The sequence below is a fragment of the Phoenix dactylifera genome, chromosome 4 (genome assembly GCF_051530095.1).
Source record: "Phoenix dactylifera cultivar Ajwa chromosome 4, Ajwa_hap1_PhDact_Kaust_v1.1, whole genome shotgun sequence".
Taxonomy (NCBI): Eukaryota; Viridiplantae; Streptophyta; class Magnoliopsida; order Arecales; family Arecaceae; genus Phoenix; species Phoenix dactylifera.
In genome coordinates this window covers 47,044,835-47,064,960 of record NC_143193.1, presented here as the reverse complement: position 1 = coordinate 47,064,960, position 20,126 = coordinate 47,044,835, and the positions used below count along the sequence as shown (strand labels likewise).

The 20,126-nt window shown below is 39.5% G+C and overlaps 2 protein-coding genes and 1 long non-coding RNA gene across 3 annotated transcripts; all 3 read left to right on the top strand.

Annotated features, from left to right (window-relative positions):
• The first annotated feature begins 2,616 nt into the window (after nt 1-2,616).
• On the top strand, nt 2,617-4,163 carry LOC149767820 (acidic endochitinase SP2-like). Its single transcript, XM_089930204.1, has 2 exons — nt 2,617-2,948; nt 3,549-4,163. The coding sequence occupies exons 1-2, from the start codon at nt 2,666-2,668 to the stop codon at nt 3,953-3,955; spliced, it is 690 nt and encodes a 229-aa protein (XP_089786330.1). The 5' UTR covers nt 2,617-2,665; the 3' UTR covers nt 3,956-4,163.
• Nucleotides 4,164-14,049: 9,886 nt separating this feature from the next.
• LOC103715372 (chitinase 4-like) lies at nt 14,050-15,599 on the top strand. Its single transcript, XM_088720158.2, has 2 exons — nt 14,050-14,384; nt 14,989-15,599. The coding sequence occupies exons 1-2, from the start codon at nt 14,102-14,104 to the stop codon at nt 15,393-15,395; spliced, it is 690 nt and encodes a 229-aa protein (XP_088576284.2). The 5' UTR covers nt 14,050-14,101; the 3' UTR covers nt 15,396-15,599.
• A 1,654-nt stretch (nt 15,600-17,253) lies between these two features.
• Nucleotides 17,254-19,484, top strand: LOC149767819 (uncharacterized). Its single transcript, XR_016400324.1, has 2 exons — nt 17,254-17,390; nt 18,885-19,484. It is a non-coding gene; the product is annotated as an uncharacterized LOC149767819 (long non-coding RNA).
• The last annotated feature ends 642 nt before the right edge of the window (nt 19,485-20,126 follow it).

The following is a 20,126-nucleotide window of genomic DNA, read 5'->3' as shown; positions in this document are numbered from 1 at the left end:
GCCTTCCTCTGCTCCAACACAATACTAGATCGCTAGTCCTAGTTTTGTGCTAGTGGAGAATCTATATGATGTGGACATGGAAAAGGCTAGTGTTTGCATGCAGCAAAACTTGCAATACCTGGCTGTTTGATGAAACTTTTATATATTACTACTTGAATGTAAATAGAATTTTTGCAGCATTGTTAAACTATTTTCATCCTCTCTTGACCAGAAATGTATAACAGGCAAGAGAACTTTGACTATTTTTTTAATTGAGTAGAAATATCTTGGAACTCATTTGGTTTGCGGAAAAAGAAAAAGAAAAAAATAGGTCAATAGAAAAACAAAAAAATATCTTTGATTGGAGTTTTCAAAGAAGAGAGATAGAAAAATAGTATTTCCATGAGAATAAGACTTCCGTATTTTATGCATGAAAATAAGATTTCCATACTTTATGGGAAAGAAAAATTCCGTCCATACCCACCGATTGGAAATTTGGATCCTTTTTTCTTCTAAAAGTATTCTTAAGCCATCAAAATTCATGGGTAAGGTCTTTCCCTTTATTAAACCTATAGTAGATATTTCATACATTTTTTTTAGAAAAATATAGACTCAACCAAACATAAGCCATTCTGAAAAGTACAAACTTTTCTATGATTAACTAAACATGCCAAAATATTTTTTTCAGGCATCATATTCTCAGAAATCATCTTTCCATGAAAAAAAGTATTTCAGTAAAAAAAAAAAATTTCCGCGAACCAAATGAGTTCTTAATACTAAAGTTTCCTCTCTTTTAATTATAACTTTTTATCCCTCCTCCTGTTGATTACCAATGAACTTGGCTAGAAGATGGAATTGTTCGTTTGTCGAGCCTTATGCATGTGTCTTGCAGATGTCTATTTGATCGCTTGATCATCAGTAGGCTAGCTATAACACATGCAAATGAATTAATACTAGAGGTTTGGATTTTATTGCGAAAGTATACACCTTTTGTCATCATTTGCACCTACTCTGTTTCGTATTCAAACCACAAAAGAACTCAGCAATATTTCTACATTTCATCTTGCAGTATATTTACATGATCAGAAGCGAGGAAACGGATGCAGCTCGGTATCTTTTGGGGGATAAGAGCAGTATGCGGTTTAAATGTGCCATGGGTGAATGGCAGAAGTGTTATGAGAGTATTTCCAGGAAGGAGGTGGATACAAATGATATATGGCTTGAATGAAAGAGTTACACATTAGCCATGCAACCTTTTTTTTTCCTTCTTTTTTGTATCATATTAACTGCGTTTTGCAAGCAACGACTGCATGCAAAGTCTTGGTCAAGCCTTGGGTGAAATGGCAGAAGTGTTATGAGAGTTTTACCAGGAAGGAGGTGGATACAAATGATATATATATAGCTTGAATGAAAGAGTGACACATTAGCCATGTAACCTTTTTTTATTTCTTCTTTTTTGCATCATATTAACTGTGTTGTTAGCATGCAACGACTGCAAAGTCTTGGTCAAGCCATTTTAGAAGTCACACCTGACTCCCACCTAACACACCGACTACTAAGTCTTGGTCAAGCCATCTTGGAAGTCACCAAGATGCCCCCCAACTCCAAACAAACGTCATTCCAACCCCCTCTTTTAGATGGGATACGTGATAGCTATTCAGGACTGCACATTCTTTTAAGGCGCCAATCACCCAACCTATACGTTCCAAATTTGCGTAGCTTTTTTTTTAAAAAAGGTACTTGTTGCTGTCATGCTAGGTTTTCATATATATATATATATATATATATATATATATATATATATATATATATATATATATATATATATATATATATATATATATATAAAATAAGAAAAATGCTTCCTAACCAAATAATATAATGCTAAAGCTGTTACTTTTCATGATATGATGTCCAATCTCTCTCCTTTTAGTTTAATTGAGTGCTTTCTAACCAAATGGATAAATTTTTTTTTGCTGGTCTCCCTCAGCAAGATAAGATATTATGAACTTATTAAATACTAAAATAATACAAAATCTCATCTGAAAAAATGGGGTATGTAATAGCCAATTCTTCCGTTGATTGGACTATAACTTTAAGTCCAACTATAGCACCTATCCCAAGTTTCAAAATTTTTTTTAATTTCCCAGTTATGCATACTTATTCTCCTATATATGTACAGTTATAAATAATTGTGTATATATGGATATAAATGTACACAGAGACAATATAATTATGTCAAGAAAGAATATAACTATATGAAAAAGACTAGAAGTAAGAATGTTCAGAAAAAATATAAGTCTGTGCGAGACTACAAATTTGAAAATAATGGTCGAGGATCATGTGTTGAAGTCAGGCGATAGAAATGATTAAAAATGGACATTTGATGCATGATTTCTTTACTTGGGCTCCACAACAACACGTAGCATGTACCATGTCTGTAACTTGCTGACAAGTGGCTCCATAAGAGCCATATAAGTTCTCTCTCTCTTTGCTTAGATTGCCGTGTACGAGTCTTGCAACGACTGCCAAATTGCAGCCGCGGCACGGAGTCCTCGTGATCAGCCCATCCCCGAAGCCGCCATGATGCTTCCCGTCTCCCTACGCTGCTTCTTTTTTTCTGTCTATAAATACATCTCAGCCAGAATTCTGACTCCATCCACGTCTATAGACAAGAGCAAACAAAATGGCACGTAGTAGTGTGATCTTATTCCAGGTGAGCCTCCTGCTCGCCGGCATAATCTCCTCCGCCGCCGGCATCTCCGTCGCCGATCTTGTCACCCTGCAGTTCTTCGACAACATCATGAATCAGGCCTCTGCGAATCCATGCCCGGGCAAGAGCTTCTATACGAGGCAGGCGTTCCTGGACGCGCTGGGGTCTTACTCTCAGTTTGCCCAGGACGGCTCCGACGACACCTCTAAGCAGGAGGTTGCTGCCTTCTTTGCCCATGTTACCCATGAGACCGGATGTAAGTTCTCTACCAGCCTGGGCTTTTAATTCAAGTTTAATTGCTGTATATTAGTGTTTTATATTTAATTTCCTCCTTCCAGTACTGAGTTAAGTTTGTCTTTTGTCCCTAGACATGTTTCTCAAAAGTATACTCAAGTTACAAACAATTCAAGGGTTAAAATGCCAAGAACTTTCCTATGTGTCTATATATATATACCTATAGACATACATATGCATACATACATACAGAGTTAAAATGTAAAGAACTTTCGTATATATATTTATATCTATATCATTTAGTAGACTGATTGATCGATCTATCGATCCATCTATCGATCGAACGATTTCACAAATATGACAAAAAGTGAACTACCTAAGGAATATATATATTGAAACCCTTTTGTTTCTTCCAATAAAATCTTCAGAACTTCGAGCAGCAAAAATATATTTCTTTTGTGAATAAAAGCGAGAGATAGCAAAAGTTTTTTTTTTTGGCAAATAATATGTTCAACATCAATCTCCATGTGATACTCCATTAACTTGCAGGAAAAAAAAGAAAATGCAAAACACAAGAAGATCATAGCAAACAGGACCTAAATTTTCTTCTTTTTCTAAGCAGATCTGTGCTACATAGAAGAGACGGACCAATCCAATGCCTATTGTGATCCAAGCTACACTCAATACCCGTGTGCCCAAGGGAAGAAGTACTATGGCCGTGGCCCTCTTCAACTGACCTGGAACTATAACTACGGTGCAGCTGGACAAAGCATTGGATTTGATGGCTTGAACTCGCCCGAGACTGTGGCTAATGATGTGAACATATCATTCAAGGCTGCCTTGTGGTTTTGGATGGAAAATGTGCACTCTGTCATAACCTCCGGCCAAGGGTTTGGAGCCACAATTCAGAAGATTAATAGCCAAGAGTGCAATGGAGGTGCGCAAGATGAGATGCATGCCCGGGTTCAACTTTACCAGCAGTATTGCCAGGACTTTGGTGTGGCTCCAGGAGATAACCTCACTTGCTAGAGGATTCACTCAAGATTTTATTCATTGCATGCAACTTGAGGGAAATAAATACTTGGAACAACCTATTCTAATATTGTACTATTGAAATAAACTATAGGGTGTGGGGTGCAGGCTTCCAGTGATTTGTCTCCACCTCTACCTCTTATCTCTGCTGTAGCAACTTATATGAAATAAATATAAAGGGAACCTAGCACAAGGTCCTTTCTTACATGCTTGGCATTTTGTCACTAGTCTACTAACGTTTTCTATATGCTTCTGCTTGATTCTGCACATAGCTATATCTATTTTGCACTTAATAGTTAAATTTTTACAGCCTTCGTCGCAGAAACATGCCGTGCTTAAAAACTTAAAAATGTGATCTTATGAACATAAATCATGATGGAATGTATTGGATGTGTCCTACTTGAACAGATCATTTGTGCTAATTTGTGACACTCCAGCTTTGTTGGGATTGGAGGGAGACATAGATGACCTTCCAAGCATTGCTATGTGGCATCTCATCAATCCAAAATTGACAGAAAAACTTACAACCATTTACAATTCTGCATTAGTAGCAATTTTGGACTATTCACGATAATTCTACTCAACGTGGACCAGTTTAACCGCTTACATATTGTGTTGATATCTTAGCGGTACAGTATGGCACATTTGGTACGGAATACTACGTGTTGATACAAAAACTTTGCCACCACGGTTGATAGTCAAAAATCTCGGCCGTCAATGAAAACTACATGCAACCTCATCAATCTAATATTTCCAATTGTCTGTTTTCTTAGTTCTTTTTTTCAACCTCTGAAGAGTCTCATGAGGTTTCCGGATGTAATTACAAACCCTTAGGATAGTTTTTCTATGACCCCGATCTTTCTCAAAGCTGTGGTTTAACTCATCAAACTATTACAGCAGGATCTAAACCTAACTACCCACAGCCCATTGCACTAAATCTTTTGAGCAAGAAGCCTCTCACAGATCCCATCTTTATCAGCCACCAAGCTAAAATCTACAAAGATAGCCACAAACTGCTGCTCTATTACCATCTCTATAGATATGCTTGTTCTAGAAGGCAATATCTCTATCTATAATGATCCAAATATCTCTCAGCAATGAGTGATAGCCACCCACATCGCCTGTGCACTTTTGGATTTCATCGATCGCTGTAACCAAGTCATCTTCAAATAGAACTACGTTGGCCTGCAGCTCTAAGCTCCGCCCCTAGAGCAGAGATGTCAAAAATCTAACACTCACCAGCAACAATCATTCTGAAGTCTAGGCCTTCCAATCACGAAGCCTACACCACTCCTGCCACCATCTAGCACGCATTTCCTTTCTCTTTAAAAAAAAATAATTGCGTGCATCTAATCCGTATGTGTATCTAATTCTAGTAGAGATATGGTACTAGTTGCATCCTTTCTTTGTGCAGCAACTTGCAATATAATGGTGACTGTGCCAGGTAAACTTGATGTCTAGCTTCAATTTCCTGTGGACTACCGTAAAATCTTTCGTTATTAATCAAGATTTATGTAAGCTGACGATGTGGTCGATCGTGATAAGCCTTTTAAATCCAAATGATTGGACAAAATTTTGGTGGTCTGATTGATGCTAGCTCCGGCCCAGATAGTTAAATATTTTCTTAATCTTGTTTCGCTGTTGCAGTAATTTCCTTTTTCTCTCTGCAAAAGCTCCTCAGCTCCAATACAATACTAGATTGCAAGTCTTAGTTTTGTACTAGTGAGGAATCCATAGGATGTGGACATGGAAAAGGCTAGTGTTTGCATGCAGCAAAACTTGCAATACCTGCCCGTTTGATGAAACTTTTATATATTACCATCTTGAATGGAAATAGATTTTTTGCAGCATTGTTAAATTATTTTCATCGTCTCTTGACAAGAAATATATAAAAGGCAAGAAAATTTTGACTATTTGTTAAATAGAAATATCTTAGAACTAGTTTGGTTCGAAGGAAAAAAAAAAGAAGGAAAATGCAGTTAATGCGAATAAAGAAAAATGTCTCTAATTGGATTGGAGTTTTCAAAGAAAAGAGATGAAAAAGTAATATTTTCATGAGAATAAGATTCCCATATTTTATGCATGAGAATAAGATTCTCATATTTTATGAAAAAGAAAAACCATGTCCTTGCCCATTGGTTGGACATTGGGGTTCTTTTTTTTCCAAAAGTATCTTTAAGGCATCAAAATTTATGGATAAGATTTTTTCCTTTATTATGTATATAATAGGTATTGATGGGGGGCGAGAATCAGCCTGACCTTGGACTTCGCCGAAAGCTCCTCCAACCTCAGATATTCGCCAACGCGCCTCGGCCAAGTTCGGGGCGCCCTCCTTGTTCGCCGATGCGCCCCGGCCGAGTTCGGGGCGTCTTCCTTATTCGCCGACGCGCCCCGACCGAGCTCGGGGCACCCAATTGCGACCGAGCTCGGGGCACTTCGCCAGGCACACCTCGGCACCCGTCAAGCCGACCTCGCCAAATGCATGATGCGACCTCTCAACGAGTTTGGCCTTATTGATGGCCGCATCCATGTGCGTGCCCACGCCCTCCTACGTAGCCGGACATTGCAACGCCACTACGCCACGCTTTGTTAGCTGGCCCATGGCAGTCCAAGGACAGCGCCATGCTATTCTAGCTATGCTCTGCTATGATTGTCAACGCCTTACCGTTCTCAAGAACGAACTTCACCGTGCGCCACAAACAAGCTCTAGCTGCGCGCCACTCCCCCTCATGATGGGAACGGGTCATACCTCCGCTATCTGAGTACCCCTACCGGAACTATAAAAACCCCCGACGGGTAATATTGAGGGGACTTTTGGCTTGACCTATTAAGCTCCACTCTAACTTAATCGTCGGAGGGCCCTCACCGAAAATACCGGTAAGGCTTTGTGCAGGTACACCGTCAGTCGTAGGAGGTGGTTCCCTTTTGTTTTACTCCGCACACCGGCAGCTCCCTGACTCCCCCAGCGTGGTCACCCTCGGGCCAGATTTGAACCACAATAGGTATTTTATACAACTTTCGTAGAAAAGCAGATGCTCGACCAGATATAAACCACTCTAAAAAGTGCCACTTTTCTATGATCAACCAAACATGTCAATATTATTTTTGCAAGCATCATATTTTCAGAAATCATCTTTCTAGAAAAAATATTTCAGCAAGAAATTTTTTTTTCCCGCAAACTAAATAGATTTCCTCTCTTTTAATTACAACTTATTATCTCCTCCTCCCGTTGATTACCAACGAACTTGGCTAGAAGATGGAATTGTTCGTTTGTCTAGCCTTATGCATGTGTCTTGCAGATGTCTATTTGATGGCTTGATCATCGGTAGGCTAGCTATAACACATGCAAATGAATTAATACTAGAGATTTGCATTTTATTGCGAAAGTATACACCTTTTGTCATCATTTGCACCTGCTCTGTTTTGTATTCAAACCACAAAAGAACTCAGCAATATTTCTACATTTCATCTTGCAGTATATTTACATGATCAGAAGCGAGGAAACGGATGCAGCTCGGTATCTTTTGGGGGATAAGAGCAGTATGCGGTTTAAATGTGCCATGGGTGAATGGCAGAAGTGTTATGAGAGTATTACCAGGAAGGAGGTGGATACAAATGATATATAGCTTGAATGAAAGAGTGACACATTAGCTATGTAACCTTTTTTTATTTCTTAATTCTTTTTTGCATCATATTAACTGCGTTAGCATGCAAGGACTGCAAAGTCTTGGTCAAGCAATCTTAGAAGTCACACCGACTACTAAGTCTTGGTCAAGCCATCTTGGAAGTCACCAAGATGCCCTCCAACTCCAAAGAAACGTCATTCCAACCCCCTCTTTTAGATGGGATACGTGATAGCTATTCAGGACTGCACAATTCTTTTAAGGCGCCAATCACGCAGCCCATACGTTCCAAATTTGCGTAGCTTTTTTTAAAAAAAGGTACTTGTTGCTGTCATGCTAGGTTTTCATATACGTACGTACGTACGTATATATATATATAATATCAAAAAAATTAGAAAAATGCTTCCTAACCAAATAATATAATGCCAAAGGCTATGACTGTTACTTTTCATGATATGATGTCCAATCTTTAGCTGAGTGCTTCCTAACCAAATGAATAAATTTTTTTTTTTCCTGGTCTCCCTCAGCGAGATATGACATTATGAACTTATCAAATACTAAAATAATACAAAATCTCATTTGAAAAAATGGGGTATGTAATAGCCAATTCTTTCATTGATCGGACTATAATTTTGAATCCGACTATACACTACAAGAAAACCCATCTTTTCCGGCACTTTTTTAATCTTTACCGACGCTTATAAGCGTCGGCTAAAGTTCCCGCAATGCAAACAGAAGCGTCGCAAAAGCGTTGGCGATACCGGAGTGGCAAATGTTTTTGCCGACGCTAATAGAAAGCGTCGGAAAAAACTGGGCTTTTCCGACGCTAACATAAGCGTCGGCAAAAACAACATTCGCTGATGCTTTAAAGCGTCAGGAAAGCCTAAAGGAAGCCCAGCTCTGGGTTTTCGCCGACGCTTTATAGCGTCGGTAAATGTATTTTTACCGACGCTACAACGACGCTTACATAGCATCGCCTAAAGGGATTTTTACCGATGCTTTGTAAGCGTCGGCGATGGCGTGCCAGCCTGTGCCAAAGGGGGTTTTTAACGACGCTTTAAAGCGTCAGGAGTGAATTTTTTTTTAAAAAAAGAAAAACAAAAGCATATTAAAAAACATATTATAGCAATATGAACCTGCATTACATTTACATCAAGACAAACATACATATCATTCGAAACATTCATATTGTCATATAAGATTAAATTTACATAAGTTTAGAATTACAATGTATTTTGAAAAATATAAGAAAGATACATATAAACTCATTAAATAACAGTCTAAAAAATATCAGGGACCGCATTCAGCCCCATCATCATCTCTGCGAGCTGTTGAAGTATCACGAACCTAAAAAAAAAAAAAAAATTTAGAAGTTAGGAATATGAAAATCATTAACTCATGCAAAATAATAATTATGTATAGTCATTAAATACATATAGTTATTTACCTGAGGAGGGAGAAATCGCTGTAACATAGATGAAATATGCTCAAGCTGAGAATGTAAAGTTTGTTGGTTCTGCTTCAGCTCTGCCAACTCTGCCTGATGGCGATCCTTCATATCTTCAATTGTTGCCCGAAATCTACTAACTTCTGCATTGCTGCTGCCTTCTCCAGCATTTCTTGTATACATGCCCACTACAGACAACTGAGTGGGGGTAACTCCAACGCCATAACCCCTCACTCGACCATAACGCTCTGGGCCCAATAATTCAGCGAGCACCTGAGCTTCGATATAACTGGTCGCGTCGGATGATGATGACTCTCCGACGCGCTCTGAAATAAGAGTTGTTGCCCTGTCCTATATCTCTCAAAAGAAAAGGTCAAATTAATGTATGCCAATAATAGAACTAATGATAATATCGTTGAAAGATTCAAAGATGAATACATACAACTATATTTCTTGACTCCTCCCGAACAAAACTGCCATCTCGGTGGGTGTGAGTCATCTTATAAAACTCCACCTTACCATGCTCCCTCCCATTATCATCCATCTACAACAAAAAGTATATTGGCAAGCTAGTTATCTTGATACATGCTATATGATAGAGTAGCTAAAAATAGTTTCAAAGAGTTTCAAAAAAAACTTACGAATTCAGCTCTACGCCTAGCATAACTCATTGAGCCTGAAGTATGAGGAACAGTCTGAGAGGCTCGTGCAGCTCTACCAATGTTGGAATATGTCTTCCCAAAAAAAGAATAAACAATATAATATATTTAATGTATAAATTTGTAATCTATATTATTAGTAAATACAATCTAAAGTATTGAAAAAATATACACAACCTGAGCTTTCTCGAAAAACCAGTAGTGGACAAGCTCCCTCCACTGATGAGGGATTACATCAGGAGGACAAACATGGGCAACCTCCTCTTCTGTCATACCATCGTGCTTCCAGTCCGCCTTTAACTTGGCCATATATTCTTTCCACTTGCGGTTGACGGACTTCAACACCCAATCATGGCTCTCTTTAGGAAGCAAAAACTTACGCTACACCAAAGTAATTAAAGAATGTTATAACAATATTAAATCAAAAAATAAAATCGTGATAGTAAGCAAATTCAATTATTTACCTCAATAACCTTAAGAAGCTCAACCTTATACGAAGGAAGTATTTCATTCCATTTCGTATAGTTGAGCGGACACAACTGACCATTCCGTGCAACCGATCCTAGAAAAGTCGATAAAACGCTTGCAGCCCTCTTGATGGGCTGCCCCAGTTCATTACAATGGACAACGATCTTCTCATCCTCATGTAGATTCCACACATCCCGTGCTCGAGTGGGTCCTCGTGTCCTCCTCACTCTCCCCAGTCCATCTATAAAAATAAAATAAAATATACATTAATTAAAACATTAAAGGCAAATGATTTAATATATAAAATGTAAATCAAATTATCCTGGATATGCACGTCATCCATGTCTGGACAATCAGCAGGTGACACGTGCTCAGACTGAGACTCGTGTTGAGTATGGAACTCGTGCTGAGAATGATCGGAAGAAGATCCCACGGATGTGTACTGAAACTCAACATCTCTGAATCATTTTCCTCGCGGCATGTTGTTACCTAGTATGCACAGAAAGAATCAAGGATTTTCATCAAAAGAAGAATAAAAAAAAGGATTGAAAGCCTGTTGAGCTGGCACCTGAAAAACTGCACCTGAACACTATAATCAGATACAATTGGCCCAACGTATAAAGAGCGTGCAATGTGAAGCTCGGATTGCAATATAGACAATGCTTTGAGGAACAGAATGTGATGGACTGAATGAACAGGAGCCCTCTTGTTCAAGAATATCCTCTTATCAGACATGACAAGTTAAAAGCAAATATCCATATATTATTTAGGAAAACAAAAAATATTATACTATCTTCAATCAAAATCAAGGATGAAGAAATGTTATATTACAAAATGTAAAATAAAAAAAATACATAAAGTAATAATAAATGAACCATCCAAGTATTAAATAATAGCAGGGAATTACTTTTGTCATCTACACTTAAAACCTAACAAAACCAACGAAATATAAAACACCAAATGGCTAGCATCGTGATAAAATAATTCTTGTAAACAACCACAAATAAAGAAGCATCATTTTTACTACTGAGGGTGAGTATTGTATAAGTAAAACCAATTGACGTCAATAAAGAGTGACCAACATCGACATTTATCCTCTATGGTGTGTACTATGATGGCAAACTGAAAGCAACCATGATTTTTCCAAAATTCTTAACAAGAGAGTAGCATAAAAGGGAGTTAAAAATGTATGTGGCCAACAAGAGAGTTAGATATATTTGTGATTTGTACTTCAGTTTGACTGATTGATAGATTTTAACATTAATTCTGTATACTCTAATTGCAGATAAATGTGACCATGTTTCTCCAGTTTCCTTACCAAGGGAGAAGCATGACAGAACAGATGGAAATAAACAAACACGAGGTCTCAGTAAAAGCAAACAATAGGCTTGTAGCAATATGCCCACAACTTATTAATTCATGCAGTTACCACCCGGGAAAAAAGAGAATTAAAGAAGAGTCCATTAACAGGCATGAAACTGGATCCTTAATGAAAAGCAGGGTATCTTTAACAGATATTGGAAATGCTAAACATAAAAAAGATGAAGTTGACCACATAGAAACAAGTCAAATACCTATTTTGGTTTCAATGCATCTTCAGAAGATCCTAACTTTATTCTCTATAATCTCTACAGTTGTCTTGACATGATATAACGGAAATATGAATCCATGGACTTTGACCAAATACATATTCAGGCGAATCCTGTGTGTGTGTGTAACAGGCCCCCATGCAAGCAGAAAAGTACAAGAAAAAATGTCAATTAATTAAAAAAAAGGAAAATAAACAATGAGCTAAAGAATCAAAAGGACAAGAGATGATTGTATATATAGACACATGCACACACGCACACAGCTGTTAAATGTGTCAGCATATGAAAATTCATCAACTAACCTTCAAGTTCTCAAGATGTCGCCATAGCTCTTCATCATTACCTTTTAAGAGTTCAGATAAACGTGAAAGCGTAGAGTGAATTCCCGCATAGCTATTATCTAATTGTTGACAGAAATGGTCCACAGAATCACTCATCACTCCTTGCTTCTAGAAATGCAGCAAGAGGAATTACAAATTTGAAGCTTCTTATTTCTCCAGCTTGTGATGTATGCCTCAGGCGACAAATGCATGCAAATGTCAAGCAAGGATCTGAAAGAAACTCTCTCATCGAGTGCATGAGATACAGGTTCTGTCAGAAAAATCAGAAGGTATCATTTGCTTTTCTTATAAAGCATCTAAACATTTGTCCTCTATGTATCTCCAGTAGAATTGGGTACAATGGCGCTCACTCCTTGAATAGAGACGAGTGAATTATGTTACTTACCGTCTAGTAAACCAAATAATATAGTAGAAAACATATGATGTTGATGAATTTTGGCTCCAACAAGCTTACATATGTGGAAGTGCAATACATCCCTATTTTGCCCTCTTTCTTGCTTATCAGTGAAACTAAAATGCTCACTTTCTGGGAATTAATTGACCTCTTCACTGATGAACAAATACCAGTTAAAAGAAATCCGAAAGAAAAAAACCAGTCCATGTTTCTTGAAGCCGCATGGACAAGAATCAAAAGCAAGTTCTAGTACTCTTTTACGTTTTATCTAATCGCATGGCAGACAGTTTCATCAAAGCCCAGGGGTTATGGATCAAGTCTAGGTCTGGTTTGGACATTAGAAACTAGAAATAATCCAGAAAAATCAACCAATTTGTGTTTCTTGAACCCCAAGTTGAGAAGGGAACTTTGTGATATGAGGAGAAAAAAATGTACATGAGAAAAGAAAAATAACCTTGAGAGCAGAGAGAGCCTGTTCGATTTGATCGGCAGAGAAACCTTCGAGCGAGAGCTTGTCGTAGATGGTCCGGAGCCTCTTCGCTTTTTGAGCTCTCGAAGCGGTGTCCGTACTCGTGGCCGGTCGCTCGGCGCCGGAGACGAGAGAGGAGGATGCAGACGGTCGCTCGGCGCCGGAGAGGAGAGAGGACGAGAGGAGCTTGGCGGAGGACGTCGCTCGGCGCCGGAGAGGACAAGGGTCGGTCGGTCACTCGTCGTCAGAGAGGAGGGAGGAGGAGCCAGAGGGGCTAGGGTTTGATCGATTGAGATGCAAAATGAGGAGGAGGGGGGCGGCCGCTGGTTTTGTTATGAATTTGACTTTTGACGACGCTTATAAGCGTCGTTTTAGGCCGGAAAATATGATGATGCTAATAAGCGTCGTCTATTTCTAAGAATTGCCGACGCTAAATGAAAGCGTCGGCAAATGTATGAGCGGTGAAATTTTTTCCGACACTTCATCCTAGCGTCGGTAAAAAAGCGTCGGGAAAGGCCCATTTTCCTGTAGTGATAACACCTATCCCAAGTTTCAAAATTTCTTTAATTTTCCAGTTATGCATACTTATTCTCCTATATATATATATACAGTTATAAATAATTGTGTATATATGGATATAAATGTACACAGAGACAATATAATTATGTCAAGGAAGAGTATAACTATATGAAAAAGACTAGAAGTAAGAATGTGCGAGACTACAAATTTGAAAATAATGGTCAAGGATCATGTGTTGAAGTCAGGCGATAGAAATGATAAAAAATGGACATATGATGCATGATTTCTTTACTTGGGCTCCACAACAACACGTAGCATGTACCATGTCTGTAACTTGCTCACAAGTAGCTCCATAAGAGCCATATAGAAGTTTTCTCTCTCTTTGCTTAGATTGCCGTGTACTACTCTTGCAACGACTGCCAAATTGCACCGTTTTCTGCTTGAACTGGATTCTAGAAAGGCCGTTAGTTCTTTGACCCGAGGAGAGCCGCGGCACGTAGTCTTCGTCAAGCCATCCCCGAAGCCGCCATCATACTTCCCGTCTCCCATACGCTGCTTCTTTCTTTCTGTCTATAAATACTTCTCAGCCAGAATTCCATGACTCAATCCACGTCTATAGAGAAGAGCAAACAAAATGGCACGTAGTAGTGTGATCTTATTCCAGGTGAGCCTCCTGCTCGCCGGCATAATCTCCTCCGCCGCCGGCATCTCCGTTGCCGATCTTGTCACCCAGCAGTTCTTCGACAACATCATGAATCAGGCCTCTGCGAATCCATGCCCGGGCAAGAGCTTCTATACGAGGCAGGCGTTCCTGGACGCGCTGGGGTCTTACTCTCAGTTTGCCCAGGACGGCTCCGACGACACCTCTAAGCAGGAGGTTGCTGCCTTCTTTGCCCATGTTACCCATGAGACCGGATGTAAGTTCTCTACCAGCCTGGGCTTTTAATTCAAGTTTAATTGCTGTATATTAGTGCTTTATATTTAATTTCCTCCTTCCAGTACTGAGTTAAGTTTGTCTTTTGTCCCTAGACATGTTTCTCAATAGTATACTCAAGTTACAAACAATTCAAGGGTTAAAATGCCAAGAACTTTCCTATGTGTCTATATATATATATACCTATAGACATACATATGCATACATACATACAGAGTTAAAATGTAAAGAACTTTCGTATATATATTTATATCTATATCATTTAGTAGACTGATTGATCGATCTATCGATCCATCTATCTATCGAACGATTTCAGAAACATGACAAAAAGTGAACTAGCTAAGAAATATATATATTGAAACCCTTTTGTTTCTTCCAATAAAATCTTCAGAACTTCGACAGCAAAAATATATTTCTTTTGTGAATAAAAGCAAGAAATATCAAAAGTTTTTTTTTTTTTGGCAAATAATATGTTCAACATCAATCTCCATGCGATACTCCATTAACTTGCAGAAAGCAAAAGAAAATGCAAAACACAACAAGATCATAGCACAGAGGACCTAAATTTTCTTCTTTTTTCTAAGCAGATCTGTGCTACATAGAAGAGACGGACCAATCCAATGCCTATTGTGATCCAAGCTACACTCAATACCCGTGTGCCCAAGGGAAGAAGTACTATGGCCGTGGCCCTCTTCAACTGACCTGGAACTATAACTACGGTGCAGCTGGACAAAGCATTGGATTTGATGGCTTGAACTCGCCCGAGACTGTGGCTAACGATGTGAACATATCATTCAAGGCTGCCTTGTGGTTTTGGATGGAAAATGTGCACTCTGTCGTAACCTCCGGCCAAGGGTTTGGAGCCACAATTAAGAAGATTAATAGCCAAGAGTGCAATGGAGGTGATCCAGCTGAGATGAATGCCCGGGTTCAACTTTACCAGCAGTATTGCCAGGACTTCGGCGTGGCTCCAGGAGATAACCTCACTTGCTAGAGGATTCACTCAAGATTTTATTCATTGCATGTAACTTGGAGGGAGATCAATACTTGAAACAACCTATTCTAATATTGTACTATTGAAATAAACTATAGAGTGTGGGGTGCAGGCCTTCAGTGATTTGTCTCCACCTCTACCTCTTTTCTCTGCTGTAGCAACTTATATGAATATAAAGTGAACTTGGCACAAGGTCCTTTCTTACATGCTTGGCATTTTGTCATTAGTCTACTAATGTTTTCTATATGCTTCTGCTTGTTTCTGCACATAGCTATATCTATTTTGCACTTAATAGTTAAATTTTTACAGCCTCAGTCGCAGAAGCATGCCGTGCTTAAAAACTTAAAAATGTGATCTTATGAACATAAATCATGATGGAATGTATTGGATGTGTCCTACTTGAACAGATCATTTATGCTAATTTGTGACACTCCAGCTTTGTTGGGATTGGACGGAGACATAGATGACCTTCCAAGCATTGCTATTTGGCATCTCATCCATCCAAAATTGACAGAAAAACTTACAACCATTTATAATTTTGCATTAGTACCAATTTTGGACTATACACGATAATTCCACTCAAGGTGGACCAGTTTAATCATTGTATCTTACATATTGTATTGATATCTTACCAATACAGTATGATGCATTTGGTACGGAATACTATGAGTCGATACAAAAACCTTGCTACCACGGTTAATAGTCAAATATCTCGGACCGCCAATGAAAACTACATGCAACCCCTTCAATCTAGTATTTCTAATTATATGTTTTCTTAGTTATTTTTCTCAACCTCTCAAGAGTCTCATGAGGTTTCCGGATGTAATTACAAACCCTTAGGATGGTTTTTCTATGACCCGATCTTTCTCAAAGGGGTAGTTCTATATACACCCCCCCTATTGCTCAGGACACCCCCCAAAAACCAAAAAGAAAATACCCAAACTAACCTTTAGTGTAATTACCATATTGCCCTTGAAATTTTCTCATACACCCCCCCTTCCTCCTCCTCCGTTTCGTTTTGAAAAGAAAAAAAAAAAACCCCTCAAACCCCCCTTAAACCCCTCCTCCCCCGTTCCCCCTTCTCCCTCTCGTCGCCGGCATTCTCCCGATCTCCGACCACTTCGCCGGCTTCTCCCGGAACCACCTCGCCGGCTTCTCCCGAAATTTTTTTTTTCACGGTTCGTGCTCCGTTCGGCACTGGATCGCCCAACAAAAGGCTTCTGTTCGGCTGAACAGTGCCGAACAGAAGCCTTCTGTTCGGCAACCCTCAACCGAACAGATCTGTTCGGCTGCACAGTGCCGCACAGAAGGCTTCTGTCCGGCACTGTTCAGTCAAACAGAAGCCTTTTGTTCGGCGATCCAGTGCCGAACGGAGCACGAACCGTGAAAAAAAAAATTTCAAGAGAAGCCGGCGAGGTGGTTCCGGGAGAAGCCGGCGAGGTGGTCGGAGATCGGGAGAATGCCGGCGACGAGAGGGAGAAGGGGGAACGGGGGGGTTTTGGGCGTTGGCGAGGTGTTTTGGAGGGGAAGAGCGGGGTGGGGGGGGGGTTTGGGGGGTGTAGAGAGCAATTTAGGTGAGGGGGTGGGGAGGGTGGGGGGTAATTTAGGAATTTTTAATTTTTTAGGGGTGTCCTTAGCAAATGGGGGGGGGGGGGGGGGGGGTGTAGAGAGTATTTAATTTTTTTTTAATTTTTGGGGGGTGTCCTGAGCAATAGGGGGGGTGTATATAGAACCACCCTTCTCAAAGCTGTGGTTTCAGCATCTAAACAAATTTTTTCATTATCACGTGCAATCACGTGATTTCCCCCTCACATGCCATGCGCGTGCAAAATTCTAGGCAAGAGAGAGTCCAAACCCTTTTAGCCTACCCGTCTCTTGCCGATTCCCCTTTCTTCCATACTACCGGGCAGCTCTCTCAATCTCCGACCATCCTTCCTCTCTGGCGGCCGGAGACTACGGCGGTGGCGCGGGTGGAGGCGATCGACGGCGACCGAGGTCAGTCTCTCCCTCTCTCCTTCTCCCCCTCTCTATCGTTTTCTCGACGGCCACGGCCACCGCCACGAGAATGACAGGTAGCGGGTGGCGGCGGGGAGAGGAGGTACGGCTGGGCCGCCGGGTTAGCTTGACTGGAGGCGTGGCACGCGGGGGCCAGGGTGTCCCCGCGGAGCGCGGGCCACCGCCGGAACTCCGGCTACTTCGGGGGTGGTGGAGACCGCCCCTTTATTGAAGTTTTGCGCCGCATCGTCTCCAGTCGCAACATCTTCGTGGTGGCTGCGTCTAGAACACAACCCATTGGCTTAAAAATCCGATTTTTATTCCGGGAAAGTTCGATCTTTTACGTTCTTCGGTTTAGAAATATCTCTCAGAAAAATTCGATTTTTATATTCATGCTGCTGATCTCTTTGGGGGAATTTGGAGATGCCCAAGTGAAAATCTTAACTAGCCGACTGACTCGACCTCGAAGGGTGTGTTTGGCAGTGCCTATGAAAAAAAAAAAATCTTTTGCTGCTTTGTAGCAAAAGAGTGCTTCTAGGAAAAAATAAATATTTGGTAATAGAAAAAGTGCTGCTATAAGAAGAAAAGTCTTCTTCTAGGAGAAGTTAGAAGGCCTAACATCTGGCTTCTGCTTCTCTTTTTGTAAAGCAGAAGCAACATCAGACATGCCAAGCCTAAAACTTGGACTCTCCAATTCCTCTTGCTTCCAGCCGTATCCACCGTTTTAAATACCATGAAACGGGTTGGTTTTTCCATGGAACGGGACATCCTTTGGATCAACACTTGGAATGGTGGATGCTTTGTCCTGTTCTGGTCCATTTCCTAACTTGTCCAGTCCCAACACTGGGGATGGTAGGATGCCTTGCGAGTAATTAAAACCTTCCTGCTGCCACCCACAGCCTTTGAACCCCTATCCTCTACCTCTCTCGTGCTCCTTCTACGGTCTGAGTAACCTTTCTCTATAGATATAAAGGAAAATTATTATATCTTGTTTCTCAAGGAAAAAAAGAAGAAGTATTTTGAGATAACTTTACCCTCTAATGACCCTATTGTGAGTTATTATCTCTATTGTCTAGTCTCATTCATGCAGGAGCGGCCCAATGTATTTGGGGCCTAAGGCCGTTTTGTCTTTGAGATCTTTCCTGCAGTGGGTCGGCCTAAGGCGAACTCACAAGGCCTTTTTCTTTTTTTTTTTTTTTTTTCATTTTTCATTTTGTCATTAAGGTCTTTGGCCTTCTTTGGGCCTGGGTCTTAGGCGACCAACTAAGTCGCCTAAGGGTTGGGCCGACCCTGTCCTCGTGCATGTGTCTTGCATTTGTCTATTTGATTGCTTGATCATCGGTAGGCTAGCTTTATAACACATGCAAATGAATTAATACTAGAGGTTTGCATTTTATTGCGAAAGGATACACCTTTTGTCATCATTTGCACCTGCTTTGTTTTGTATTCAAACTACAAAAGAACTCAGCAATATTTCTACATTTCATCTTGCAGTATATTTACATGATCAGAAGCGAGGAAACGGATGCATCTCGGTATCTTTTGGGGGATAAGAGCAGGGTGCGGTTTAAATGTGCCATGGGGGAATGGCATAAGTGTTATGAGAGTATTACCAGGAAGGAGGTGGATACAAATGATATATAGCTTGAATGAAAGAGTGACACATTAGCCATGTAACCTTTTTTTATTTCTTCTTTTTTGCATCATATTAACTGTGTTGTTAGCATGCAACGACTGCAAAGTCTTGGTCAAGCCATCTTAGAAGTCACCAAGATGCTTCCCAACTCCGAACAAACGTCAATCAAAATGCTAATGCACTAACTACTAAGACTCTGTTTAGGGGAGCCGTTGACAGTAGAGTTTTTGAAAGTAGAGCCGTTGAAAGTAGAGCTTTCTGAAGTAGAGATTTTATAAAAAGCTGTTTGTTGTTTGGTAACTATATTTTTAAAGTGCTGTGGCACATTAACATATATTTGGCAAACAAACTGAGAAAGTAATTTTGTATGATAAAATTACCATAAAGGACATTGCATAGTATTATACAACAAAGTATAATAAAATATAATATATATTAATAAATAAATATATGATATAGTATAATATTACTGTAACGTATTAATATATTATAATAATATTACTGTAATGTATTACTATAGCATAATCATTTAATATAATATTAAATTATTTAATATAAAATATTAATATATTATGATATAATGTAATATAATATTATATTCTAGTATAATACAATAATAAAGGTATAAAATATTATAATTATTAGCGTAAATTATTTTTTCACTCTCCTGATAACCATTTATCTCTTTGATCTACGACTAGGATATTTTGTTAAGGCTCCAGCAGATTTTTAGGTTTATAAAGGAACAAAGTATGTAATTGTTATATTTTATTATGGATATTTTGGTCAAAAAACGGCTTTCCGACAAAGCTTAAAATAACTTTTTTGGAAAGTTTCAAAATGGAGCTTATTCCAAAAAGCTGTTTTTAGCTTTCTGAAAAAGCTAAAACAACTTCTCGAAATTTTTACCCAGCACAATTTTTCATCCAAAAGTACTTTTGGAGGGCCAGAAAATACTTTTTGGCCCTCCAAAAGCTTTCCCAAATGGGGCCTATTCAGGACTGCTGTGTTCTTTTAAGGCGCAAATCACACAGCCCATAACTTTCAAATTTACATAGCTTATTTTTTTAAAAGGTGCTTGTTACTGTCATGCTAGGTTT